Here is a 12,176-nt window from a genome sequence, read left to right on the forward strand (position 1 = left end):
GAGTTTTGAAAGTCTAACTGGGCAAAGAAGGTAGATGTAGGATATTCTTGACAAGGGACCAGCATATGTTAAGCCTAGAGGTGTTTGAAAATATGGCATTTTCTGGGAATAGCAGACATAAGAGTATTGGGTCATCATCAAAGGGATTTGTGCTTTGATTTTTAAAAAAATCATTTGTGCACTCATTTGTTTATTCAATTTATTTATTCATTTGTACTGGGAACAGGTTGTGTAGAGCGCCTAATCTGGTTAGCCAGTTGGTTTGTGTACGTCCTCACTGACTCTAGGAAGGCATCAAACTGCAATCTTGACCTGGCCTTTCTGGCAAAAGCACCAACTGAATGAGCCAGTCATACCCGAAAGTAATCTGACTGGGAGAAACACAGTTGCTGTTAAACCAATAAAATGCAAGGCAGGCTGGATGACAGAGTGGTTGTGACACTGTCATCCCTTTTTGGTAAAAATTATTGCCTGCGGTGGCAGATCGCCCACTGCTTCCACCTCATGGCCAGTCTTTCAATCTTCCTGATAAATCTGCCCGAGCTTCGTAGCCTCTGCTGGTATCAAGGGGGGAGTTTGTATGGAGACCCTTTGGGAACTAATGTCAAATGCTCAACAAATGTTCTGTTAAGTTAGGTCCGCAGCAGGCTGGGAAAGGAGCAGATTAAAGGAATAAAATATAGCCCTGCACAGTTTTGGAGAGCACCAGCCAGCTGGGACTCTGTTCTGTCATCTAAGGTGAGCAGGGGGTCGGCTGATAAATGCTAACAATTTTCTGTAACACGTGGGCCTTTAATCTTCTCAACAGCCTGGAGGAGAAATGTTAGATATGATGACTGGAGCAGTTTCTACGCTGTTGTTTGGGGCCCCAAATACAGTTTTTAGATTTCATGGATACTAAATTCAAGCAACATCACAAGAATGCCTGCATAAACAGGATTTGTGTTGGTCAAGGCTTTTGGGTTTTCAGGAGGGGTATAAGCAATGGAAACTAACTCCATCTAGCTTAAACAAATGAGGTGAATTTGTTAGGAGGTAGTATCTGGCAAAGCTCCAGAGTGCAGGTGTTGCCATGCCTCCCCAGGAACTGTTACCAGGCCCTGAAGAGGCATCAACAGCCAAGGAGGCCCCTTTCCCCCACTCTCTCTTCTCTTGGGCCTGTGGCTTCCCCTGTACATTCATTTGCTTCATTCTTCCTTCTATGCAGCCTACCTTTTTCTCTGCCTCTCCTGGTTTTCACATGCTCAGTTCCAGGCCCCAGCAATGAGTGGCTTGCAACTTGACCCCAATTATAAATCCCCAGGAAAAGTAATGGAATTGGCCTCACGTGGGTCAGATCTCCACCCCAACCTCTTCAGCCATGGTCCCAGGGAGCCAGAGAGGGTCATCTACAACATTTTGGCTTCCAGGAGGAACACATTTCCTGGTGGGAGTTACTAGTCTCAGAGAAGGGGATTGTGGACTGCTCAGACTCCCTCCAAATTGCCTCCAGGACCTTTCTGATCCCATAGAGAAGGAGGTTTCCTTTAGGGCATAGTTGCTTTGCATTGCAGGCTGGGAATTTCCATGTAGGGCTACAGTGTTTCTTTCTGCTTTTCTGGAGTTTCATTTTATATCCTCACTGGGTGCTAGAGAGGAGTTGAGCTCTATGTATATAATGCTGTTCTTATTACTGAGTCACAACACACAGTTTAGAAATCCTAGGAGGACACCGTCCGTAGAAGGCACTATATCCAGGTTTAAACAAAGAGCTTTGCAGAGGTATTACAGTTCATGATCATATATTCAAGTTATCTGGCAGTGCAAACGGGTGTGTCCTTGGCTGTCCCTGGTCTTTGCATTTGCAGCCACTTCTCTGTTATTCCTCCAAACCTCTACCATTCACCCACGCCCTCTTATCAACATTAGTGTCCACTGGCCCCTGAGACGGACCCCACCCTCCCTGTAGCAGGATTTTTGCATTCTTGCCTTGGTATCTATTCCCAATGGTCCCTCCTATACTTGGGATTCCTTCTATTTTCTCATTTAAGGTCAAGTTCAAGGGCCATGTCTACGATGTAGCTTTTCCTAATATGCCATCCTTCACTATTCTTCCTTATTTTAGAACTCATTCAATAGACATTCACTTAATAGTTATAAACTGAGAGGAGTGATGGCCATTTATATCAGTTTCCTGGGGCTGCTATAATAAAATACCACTGACTGGGTGCCTTAAACAACAAGAAATTTATTTGCTCACAGTTCTAGAGGCAAGGAGACCAAGATCAAGGTGTCACTGGGTTTAGCTTCCCTACTTGGCTTGCAGATACCCTTCTCACTCTATTTTCCTCTGTGTATGTGTATCTCTGGTGTCTCTTTGTACGTCCAAATGTCCTCTTTTTATAAGGACACAATATTGATTGTTTTAGGCTCACCCTTATGGTCTATTTTAACCCAATCACCTATTTAAGGGCCCCATCTCCAAATATAGTTACATTCTGAGGTAGGTGAGGGTTAGGGCTTCAACATATGAATTTTAGGGGGACATAGTTCAGCCTATAACACCAGCAGAGATAGGGCTGAACAAAGTATACATGATCCTTGTCTTCTTATTGTTCGATAGTCTGTTAGAGAAGACAGATTTTAAGCAATCATTTCTATGAATACATGATTAATTACCCATTGTTGGAGGGTCCAAGAAGTAGAAGACATGGTATTTGTAAAAGTAGTCTGGTGTTGAGGGCTGGTCAGAAATGATCTTGAGAAAATGAGATCTGAAGGAAGGGTGGATGGGAGTCAGCCAGGTAAAGAGGGAGGGTTGAGCATACCAGACGAAAGATCAGCCTCTGTGAACTCCAAGTAGTGGGAGAGAATGTGACATACACAAGGAATTGAATGAAGCCATTGGGGTAAGAAGTGAGCTGTGGGAGAAGGCACCAGAAAGTCAAAGAGGCCAGATTACACTGGATATTATATTTCGACATCCTCATTTCAGTGCTCACCATCCAGCCTTGGACTGTATTGAAAATTTTTTTGTGTAGGGGAGGGGTGCCATACATGTTTTGCTTCTCCTTATGTTCCCATAGGAGGAGATCCTTTCTTCAGCTCCTTTTTTATTCTCCACAGTATGCAGCATAGGATGAGCATATAGTAGATGCTCAATAAATAAATTAAGTGGATGTTATGAGAAATGAAATTGTTAGAAGCAGTCTTGTCTAAGATTAGGAGCTGACTCAATCTTGGTGGGGGAGTTTTCTCCTTGAGACTTTAAAAGGTGAGGACTTTTGGTAGTATGATGCCACCTAGTGCTCCTTTTTATTACAACCACAAAGGGGAGCAGGGGCCTCAGTAATCTGGGAAAATGGAAATGAAGCACCTTCTTACATCAGCATAAATTAATTTGTCCAACCACTCATCCTCTCATCCATTCATCCATCCAAGATGATGTCCACCTGCATCCCTTTCCTGTGAGTTGAATGCATCATGTTCCTTTCCACCTCCTGTGGATTCCTGATTTCCTTGGTTCTGGTCCTTTTGTCCCCATATTTTGAGTAATGCTCTCAGGTATCAGTGTCTAGATGGCCAGAGCACCCATAGTGCTTGCTGTTGATATGCCATGTTCTAGATGATGCCATCATATAGTATTAGAATTAATTGCAGATTTTCCTTTCTCTCTTTCTCCCAAAGCCAGATTGTGAATGCAAAGGGCAGTGACTCTGCGTTACTTAACTCTGTGGTTCCTGAGGCCAGCCTTGTACGAACAATGTAGCCAGTGCTTTAAAAAAGTGTTGTCTGGATTGAATTTCTATCACCCTGGCAGATCATCTACTTGTAAAACAATCCTTCAGGTGATTTTTGGGAAATGGGAAGATATGTGGCGCCACAATGGACTCCAGCACAAGATATGGGTGGTTAGGGCCCTCTAAGTCTCTCTTTGTTGTTATGTACTTTAGAGAATGTTATAGAGTCTCTCTGGATCACGGTGGTCCCACAACCTGATAGTCTCCATATGTGATCAGGTCTCCTGTAAACACACAGAGCAGTCTGAGTCATGTTCACTGCCCTATGTTTACTTCATTTCTATTATCTTGGCTTGCAGTTTGGTGCAGACTGCTTCTCCAGCTTCTCTGTTATTCCTCCAAACCTCTACCATTCACCCACGCCCTCTTATCAACATTAGTATCCAACATTATCTGCCACCTCTCCCATCACCTCCATGCACATTATGCCTCAACCATATTATGTAATGTTTGTCTACCACATATACAATTTCTGTTCACAACGGAGATATAATTATACAAATGTGAATTTTCCCCAAGTTAATAAATTCAGTGATGTTCCAATTAAGATTTCTCATGAGGAACTTGAAAAACATCCTGAAAATTATATGGGGTGATGGAAGTTCACGAGAAGCCAGTGCAGTTTTGACAGAAGACATAGGGGTGGGGGACTTGCCCTTCAATCATGATGACTGGCTATAAAACCATCATAATAAAACCTTGTATTACTGGCATAGGAGAAAACCAGAGAGCTCAGAACAGACCCATCTAGGTTAGGGGACAAAGATGTTGAAAATGTGCTCACTCCGTTGAGAAAAAAAAAAAATGTCTCCTTATCTCATACCATATGTAAGAGTGAACTCCAAATGGACTCAAGAACTGAATGCTAAAAAATGAAACTATGAAACTAATGGAAGAAAATGACAGAGAATCCCTCTATGACCCTCCTGAACTTGGAGTTGAGAATGTTTTGTTAAGTCATTTGAAAAGGCATATAAAAAATTAAAAAAAAAGAAAAAAAATGACGGGCTACAAAACGAAGGATTATTGTCTTACAGAGGATGTTACAAGCAAAGTTTCTAGTCTTTGAAAGCAGATTAATGTCCAGACTTTACAAAGACCTCTTGTAAATCAAATCAAAAAGAAAAAAAGCAATTGAAAAATAGGCAAAGGCTATAAATAGAAAATTCACAGAAGGGGACCCCCAAATGGCTTATGAAGAAAGCCATGAAGAAATATTCAATTTCACTAGCAGAGTGATGCAAAGTAAAAAAAAAAATATGTTGACACTACTTCCATGATAATTGACAGAATTTATAAAATTGGCTAATTAGACAAGTCAGTATTTGCAAGGCACTTAGAATAGTATCTGGTACTTAGTAAACACTATGTGAGTGTTTATGAATAAACAAACTACCATGTGCTGGCAAGGATGGGAGTGGAGGACAGAAACCCTTATATTATGCAGTGGAGCAGAGTATGGTGCAGCAATTCTGGTGTGCAATCTAGCAGTACTTGGTGAAGGTGAGTACATTGGAAAATAGTGTCCACCACTGGTCAGATGAATTTGAAAAAGGCATATATATCCTCTGGGTGGTTATAGCCTTCTTCTAGTTTCACGTCTTGTCCAAAGAACAGAGCTTTTGTGGGAAGAAAAGGGCACATCTTCCTTCAGCAGGGCACATGGCACAGGATAGAGTAGGGGCTGAGTTCCAGCCCCCACAGGTCCCTTGGCTGGATGTCTTTGTACTGGACAAATTGCATAACCCAATGTGATGGCCCTGTGCATCCCCTGCAACTTCACCAATCTCATTCCTAGGCATATATTTCCTCGGAATTGCACGTTGGTCCATAAAAGACCATGCCTCAAGGATGATTATCACTGCATTGTTTGTGGTATTGGAGAGGTGGTGGTAGCCTTGGTATCCATTTGGGGAATGGAAGTCACTTGGGTGGATGTCCAATATGGAAGGCTATGCAGCAATCAGAAGTGATGAACTAGGATTGCAACACCAACCACAGAAGGACAGATGCAGAAAAAGAATATTGAGTGAAAAAAAGAAGAGAATGAGATGATTCCTAAAGTCCAATAGCTTTATGAAACATTTAAAAATACACCAATAAAAAGGTCTACACTTTTCAAAAATCCATATCCATGCACAGCAGCATGAATGACTATGGGCCTGAGGAAGGGTGAGAGTAAGAATGAGGATAGAGGGAAAAGATAAAACAAGAGCCGGGTCTTGCACGTTTCATGAACCAAGTTTTTTAATCCACCTTTCAGTACCTGAAGTCTATAGGGGGTGGTGGAGGAGGGGGAGAGGGAGAAGAAACGGCCTTGGGAGCGGAGGCCCAGATGAAAGGTAGCTTTTCACAATGTGGCTCCACATTCGTTTTCCTAGGGTGCATCGAGCGCTGTACCCTATTTTTGTCACCACTGGTGACTAAACCTTTGGAAAGCAGGGTCTGTGTTTTCTCTATTTTACTTTCCCCTCCGTGTCTTGCATACATCAGCTGCTTCATTAGGGTTGAATTGACTTGAACTGAGATGATTTCCTGTTCTCGCGACCGAATGTCACAGAGAGCAGAGGGTGGCTGCCGGTCCTTCCCGAAGCCTTTGATCCACGTTTCCATTGTCTGGCCCTAGCGGCCTCCGGGATCTGCCCCTGCCCGCTCCCCCGGCGCCTCTGGCCCTCACCTTGGGGTGCGCGCAGCCTCTCGGAGGCCCCGCCCCGTCGCATCCTTGGTCCCGCCCACTCCGGGCAATTTGCATATGCGTCTAAGGAACGCCCCAGGCGCCCGCCCCGGAGGCCCCGCCCCTTCTCCGGAGGCCCCGCCCCTCCCCGGCCCCACGTTTCCCTAGGGGGCGTGGCGGTTGCCAGGCGACGGGAGGACGCGCCGAGCGCCGGGTTTCTGTCCCCCTGCGCGGGATACAAATAACGTGGCGCCCTTATAGACGCTGGGGGGAGTGCACAGCCCCTTCCTCAGACTCGGGCCCAGTTTCCGCGGTCACCACAGCAGGCTTTGAGGCCACCCCCAGAGAGCGTCAGGATGGCCGAGGTTAGGAGTCGTGCCTCTCTCTCTGTTGTCTCTCGCTCGACTCCTCCCCGACTCCTCCCCGTCGTCCCTCTCCCCCTGTCGGCTTATCCCCGGTCACATCCACGGATTCCCGCATTCCCGCCGTCCCGCATTCTATCCCCACCCGCAGCCTCACCCCACCCCTCCGTCTCGTTGGTTCTGGCCCCTCTACCTCCTGTCTCACCTCCCACCTCCACTCTTAAAGCTGGCGCTGTGTGAAATGTAGTCTGAAATCCGTGAATTCCTAGACGCACACCTGACAGGCACCCGCCCCTTTGACCCGTAAGGTGATACCACAGGAGAGAGACGCAGAAATGTTGATGTCTCACTGGCTGGGGGACCTGGAAGAAGGCTTCATAGATACCCACTGTCACCCTTATTCACTGACCTCTGTCTGCCTGTCACCCCACGATTCCCTATCATCTGATCACCTGCTGTGAACACATCTCCATTAAGCTCTTCTCCCATCGCGGATGCCCTGTGTCGTCATTGACCACTGTGTTAAAATCTTGTAGCATCCTTCACTCCCTCACTTTGTAGTATACTCCATCTTTAGCCTCACTAATGAGGGGTCGTTTCTGCAGCCCCTTTATTGACCCTTTGCCCATTAGCATCCTCGTTTGTGATTTGTACAACATCAAGTCCCTGTCATTTGCTGGTCACAGTCCCCATTCGTCATACCCTACCCTATTCCTCCACTGTCCCATCAAAGTCCTCCCTCATCTCCCCTGTCACAGGGTCAGTCTCAACCAGGGTCAGCTACATAAGTGGTGGGGCTCAGTGAAAAATGAAAATGCAGAGCTGCTTGTTAACAAATTATTAAGAATTTCAAAAAGAGATAGCAGAGCATTAAACCAAGGGTGGGGCTTATTGAGCAAAGGGTTCCTGTGCACCCTGGCAGGTTGTGTGCTCATGAAATCAGCATGGTCCCTCCATCATCGGTCATCACCGTCATGCCCTGACCCCTATTCTAGTTCCTTCTATCTCCTCTGCACCATTCACATCCTCATCATTCTGTCTCCTCCACATCAAGCCTCTCCTTATAAGCTCCTTCCTTCTGTGGACAGAGCTTCCTCCTTCTCTTAGCATCCAATCCCTCTCCCACCCTCCTCTTCTTCACTCCTGGGCTCCTTGATCTCTGTCCCTCTCACATCTTCATGGTGGTGGCCACCATATTCACCCCGTCCCTCGCTTAGTCATGTTCCTTTCCTCTCCATCTCCTGTTCCTTCATTTGCTTTTGAGCACTCCCATCCTTTCCCCCTCACAAGTCATCTTGGTTCATTTCATTCTTCTTCATAAGCCCCAGATACCCTCACCATGAACAAATGATTTCCCAGTCTCCCTTCCCCTTCATGATCTCCTCTCATTTCTTCCCTTCTTCTATTTTTTCTTCTCTCACTCGATGTCAGCCAGGTTTTCCTCACCTCTGCTTCCAAAGTTTCCATTAACACTCTGGCCTCATTTATCATTGCAGCTCTCCTGTCCTTTTTCCTTGTCGTTCTCCCACTAATTGGTATTCCCAGCACCCAGGACAGTACCTGGCAGATAGTAAACACTCGAAAGATAGGTGTTGAATGAAGGAACATCACAGTTCCTTTCTGACTAGTTCATGTTGAAATTGTGCTCCCAAAATAGAAACCATTATATGCTCTGACCGTGTAGACATCAACTGGTTATTGGTCACAGCTCAGAGGCTATTTTTGCTGTGCTTTTAGCATGGTACCTTTTAAAAAATGTCAATATGAACAAATCTGTTCATAAAAGTTCTTTTTAAAAACTTTTCTTTGTTTGATGTTTTTCCATTCCTGTGGTAAGTGCCAGATGTACAGGGAAAACCTCGTCTGCAAACAAATCATTAGGCTAGTGATCAAAGCCTGACATTAATACCATTTACAGGGATGGAATTGAGAACATTGCCATGATAAATTTTTTGTGTGTGCTCATGTTTAGCATCAACAAGGGGAGAAAACACAGGGCAGCAGCAGCACCATATTTTCTTAATACGATTTTCCTCTCCTTTGTGGAATGGTTATAATGTGATGTTTGCAATAAGCTGCTTTTAGTCAGGAAGAAAACCTCTGTTGAGTTTAACATTAGTACTAATGTTGTTATGCAAAAATGTTATAGATATGCTTGTTACTCTACATCTATTTTAAGATGTGGGTTCTTTTGCTTGGGTGTCATCTTTGGAAATCAACAGAAGTGTTTTTGGAAACCAAAAATATGTAGACTTTCTCTATATCGGGCAAGACAGGCTTGTCAAAGCAGAAGGTAAATGAGATTGCTTACCCTAAATCTGCAGGGCGAATTTAAATTTTACTTTTTTTGGGGGATTAGAGAAATAATCTCAGTTGATTTCTTTGATTAGCAATAGAGTGTTGATGTTGAAGCTCTTTTTAGGATTGAACATCAAAGCATAATGATGCATCCATAAATAAGGCCTTTCATACCTTATCAGTTCCAAAGTCTTGCATGGCCTGCGATTAATCCATTCCATATCCCTTAGAATTCCATTCAAGTCCTCCAATCTGCCCTTATTTCCTTGTCTAGTCTTCTCTTTCTTTCTCCCTATCATACCCCTTACACTTCAGCCGCTCTGAGCTTCTTAACCAACCTCAAATCCTGAATACTTGCTGGGCTCTGAGCATTTGTTCAAGCTTTGCCCTGGGCCAGACATATCTTTTTCTCTCCATATTTACCTGTGAAAAATTCACTCTCCCTTCTGGGCCTGCTCAAATACCACCTCCTTTAGGAAACTGGCTTTCATTCTTGCTACTGGGAATAATTCCATCTTGTAGAATTTTGAAACCATTTTATGGCAGATATCAAATTCCTTACTTCCATTCTCTGAAAACATATCCCATCAACTATTAATGTAGAAATTCCCTGTGGGAGAGCTGTTTATTCCTTACCTTTGTGCCTCCTACAGGCTTTATAAACTTACACAGAGCAAATGTTCAATAAACATTTGCTAAATAACTAAACAAATATATTAACCATTTATATTATAATAAATATATTAACCATCCCTATCTTTTTTATTTTTATTTTATTTTTGTGCTGTGTCTAACAAGAAGAAGGTGTATTAGTTTTCCAGGGCAGCCATAACAGAATACTGCAAACAGGGCGACTTTAAACAGTAGAGATTTATTGTCTCACAGTTCTGGAGGCTAGAAGTCTGCAATCAGGGTGTTGGCAGGACCTTCCTTGCCTCTTCTGGCTTCTGACAGTAGCTAGCCATCTTTAGCTTTCCTTGGCTTCCAGCTGCCTCAGCCTAATTCCTGTGTCTGTCTTCATGTGGTATTTTCTGTATTTGTATTTCTGTCCAAATCCCACCCCTATACTTTTGTTTTATTGAGATATAATTGACATGTGACATTGTATTAGTTTTAAGTGTACAACATAATGATTTGATATATATATATATATATATTATTATTACAACAACAAGTTTAGACATCAGTCACTACACATAGTTACAATTTTCCCTCTTTTTATAAGGACACCAGTCCTGGGCACCTGGGTGGCTCAGTGATTGAGTGTCTGCCTTTGGCTCAGGTCATGATCCTGGGGTCCTGGAATTGAGTCCCGCATGGGGCTCTCTTCAGGGAGCCTGCTTCTCGCTCTGCCTGTGTCTCTCTGCTTCTTTCTCTGTCTCTCTCATAAATAAATAAACAAAATCTTTTTCTTTTTTTAAAGGAAGCCAGTCCTATTGGATTAGGGCACACTGTATTCCAGTATGATCTCAAGTTAACTAATTATATATGTAATGACTCTACTTCCAAATAAGGTCACATTACAGTTACTGGAGGTTAGAACTTCAACATATATTTCTGGGGGACAAATTCAACTCTTAATACTAGAGAAATAAGAATTCTTATATAACTGACTTCTAGGTTCTCATCTAAGTTTCATCTCATAGCCAGATCTGCTTGAATTACACCTGTACGTCTGGACTCTCTCTCTCTTTTATTTTATTTATTTATTTATTTATTTTTAATTTTTATTTATTTATAATAGTCACAGAGAGAGAGAGAGAGAGAGAGAGAGAGAGAGAGGCAGAGACATAGGCAGAGGGAGAAGCAGGCTCCATGCACCGGGAGCCCGATGTGGGATTCGATCCCGGGTCTCCAGGATCGCGCCCTGGGCCTAAAGGCAGGAGCTAAACAGCTGCGCCACCCAGGGATTCCCGCCCTCCCCACCCTTTTTAAAATTCTTTTTAAATTTGTTGTCCAGTAAGCACAAAAAGCAAATCTGGAGAAGCCCTGTGAGCATGGCATAGGGGGCATCTCATAAACCTGTGGAGATAACCGTGCCTAATTATTTTAAGAAATAAAAATGATGGAATATCTTTTAGGATACTATTCCATATTTCAGATGGGGTTCATTGTATGTGTGATTTCATGATCTCAAATCAACACCAAAATCTCCTGATAGCTGACCATAACATGCCTTGGCTTTCCTCTGCAGTCCTGGGGCCAGTAAGAAGTGGAATGAAGTAAAATCAGGGCTTGGAATAATCCTAACAGCTATCAAAGTTTATGAGTGCCTCCTGTTTGCCAGGCACTTGGCCAAGTATTTAACATAAATGATCCTATTTAATCTGCTTGTTGATACCATGTGGTAGGAAATATATTATTATTATTATATAATGTATATAATAATTAATTATAATAATATTATAATAATATTATTATTAAAAATCTTATCCTAACACACATGTGTACATATATGCATGCATCGGGGTATGAACAAAATGTTTTTCCATCATGTAGTTTTGTCAATGACTTTTATTTTGCTTCTGTGAAGGCTTTGTGTTCATAGCTATTAACAGCAATTCCCAAATAGTAGCGATGTATATGTTGCAATACTCATTTCCCCCCTGCTCTTTTGTACAGGGTAAAAGTGAAAAACTCGCACTGGAAGAAACTGCATTTGAAGAAATCGAAAGGGATTTTCAGGAGGTTCTCAATGAACTTTCAGGAGACAAAAGTCTGGAGAAATTTAGAATTGAATATGAGAAGCTTCATGCTGTCATGAAAAAGTCTTATGACAATGAAAAGCGTCTGATGGCCAAATGCAGAGAGCTCAACGCAGAGATTGTGGTTAATTCTGCAAAGGTTGCCACTGCCCTGAAGGTCTCCCAGGATGATCAGACCACCATCGCATCCCTGAAGAAGGTCAGTGATCTTGTAGAAACAGAACCCAGGCAGAGCTGCCATAAATGCATCCTGTATTTAAAACATCCTTCTTTCTTTACATTGGCAGCTCTTGGCTGGTAGTAAATGAGTTACTAGGTGAAAATTTACGTGATTTATGTATTTCACTATGCAGGAAAT

General features: G+C 43.1%; 1 protein-coding gene across 1 annotated transcript in view; it reads left to right on the top strand.

The window, feature by feature from the left end:
- The first annotated feature begins 6,630 nt into the window (after nt 1-6,630).
- CFAP58 (cilia and flagella associated protein 58) overlaps nt 6,631-12,176 on the top strand; it is a 99,177-nt gene continuing 93,631 nt past the window's right edge. Inside the window, exons 1-2 of the mRNA XM_025467138.3 lie at nt 6,631-6,818; nt 11,736-12,017. Coding sequence (XP_025322923.1) covers nt 6,810-6,818; nt 11,736-12,017 — 291 coding nt within the window. The 5' untranslated portion in view covers nt 6,631-6,809. The remainder of the gene's footprint in view (nt 6,819-11,735; nt 12,018-12,176) is intronic.

The sequence above is a fragment of the Canis lupus genome, chromosome 28 (genome assembly GCF_003254725.2).
Source record: "Canis lupus dingo isolate Sandy chromosome 28, ASM325472v2, whole genome shotgun sequence".
Lineage (NCBI taxonomy): Eukaryota > Metazoa > Chordata > Mammalia > Carnivora > Canidae > Canis > Canis lupus.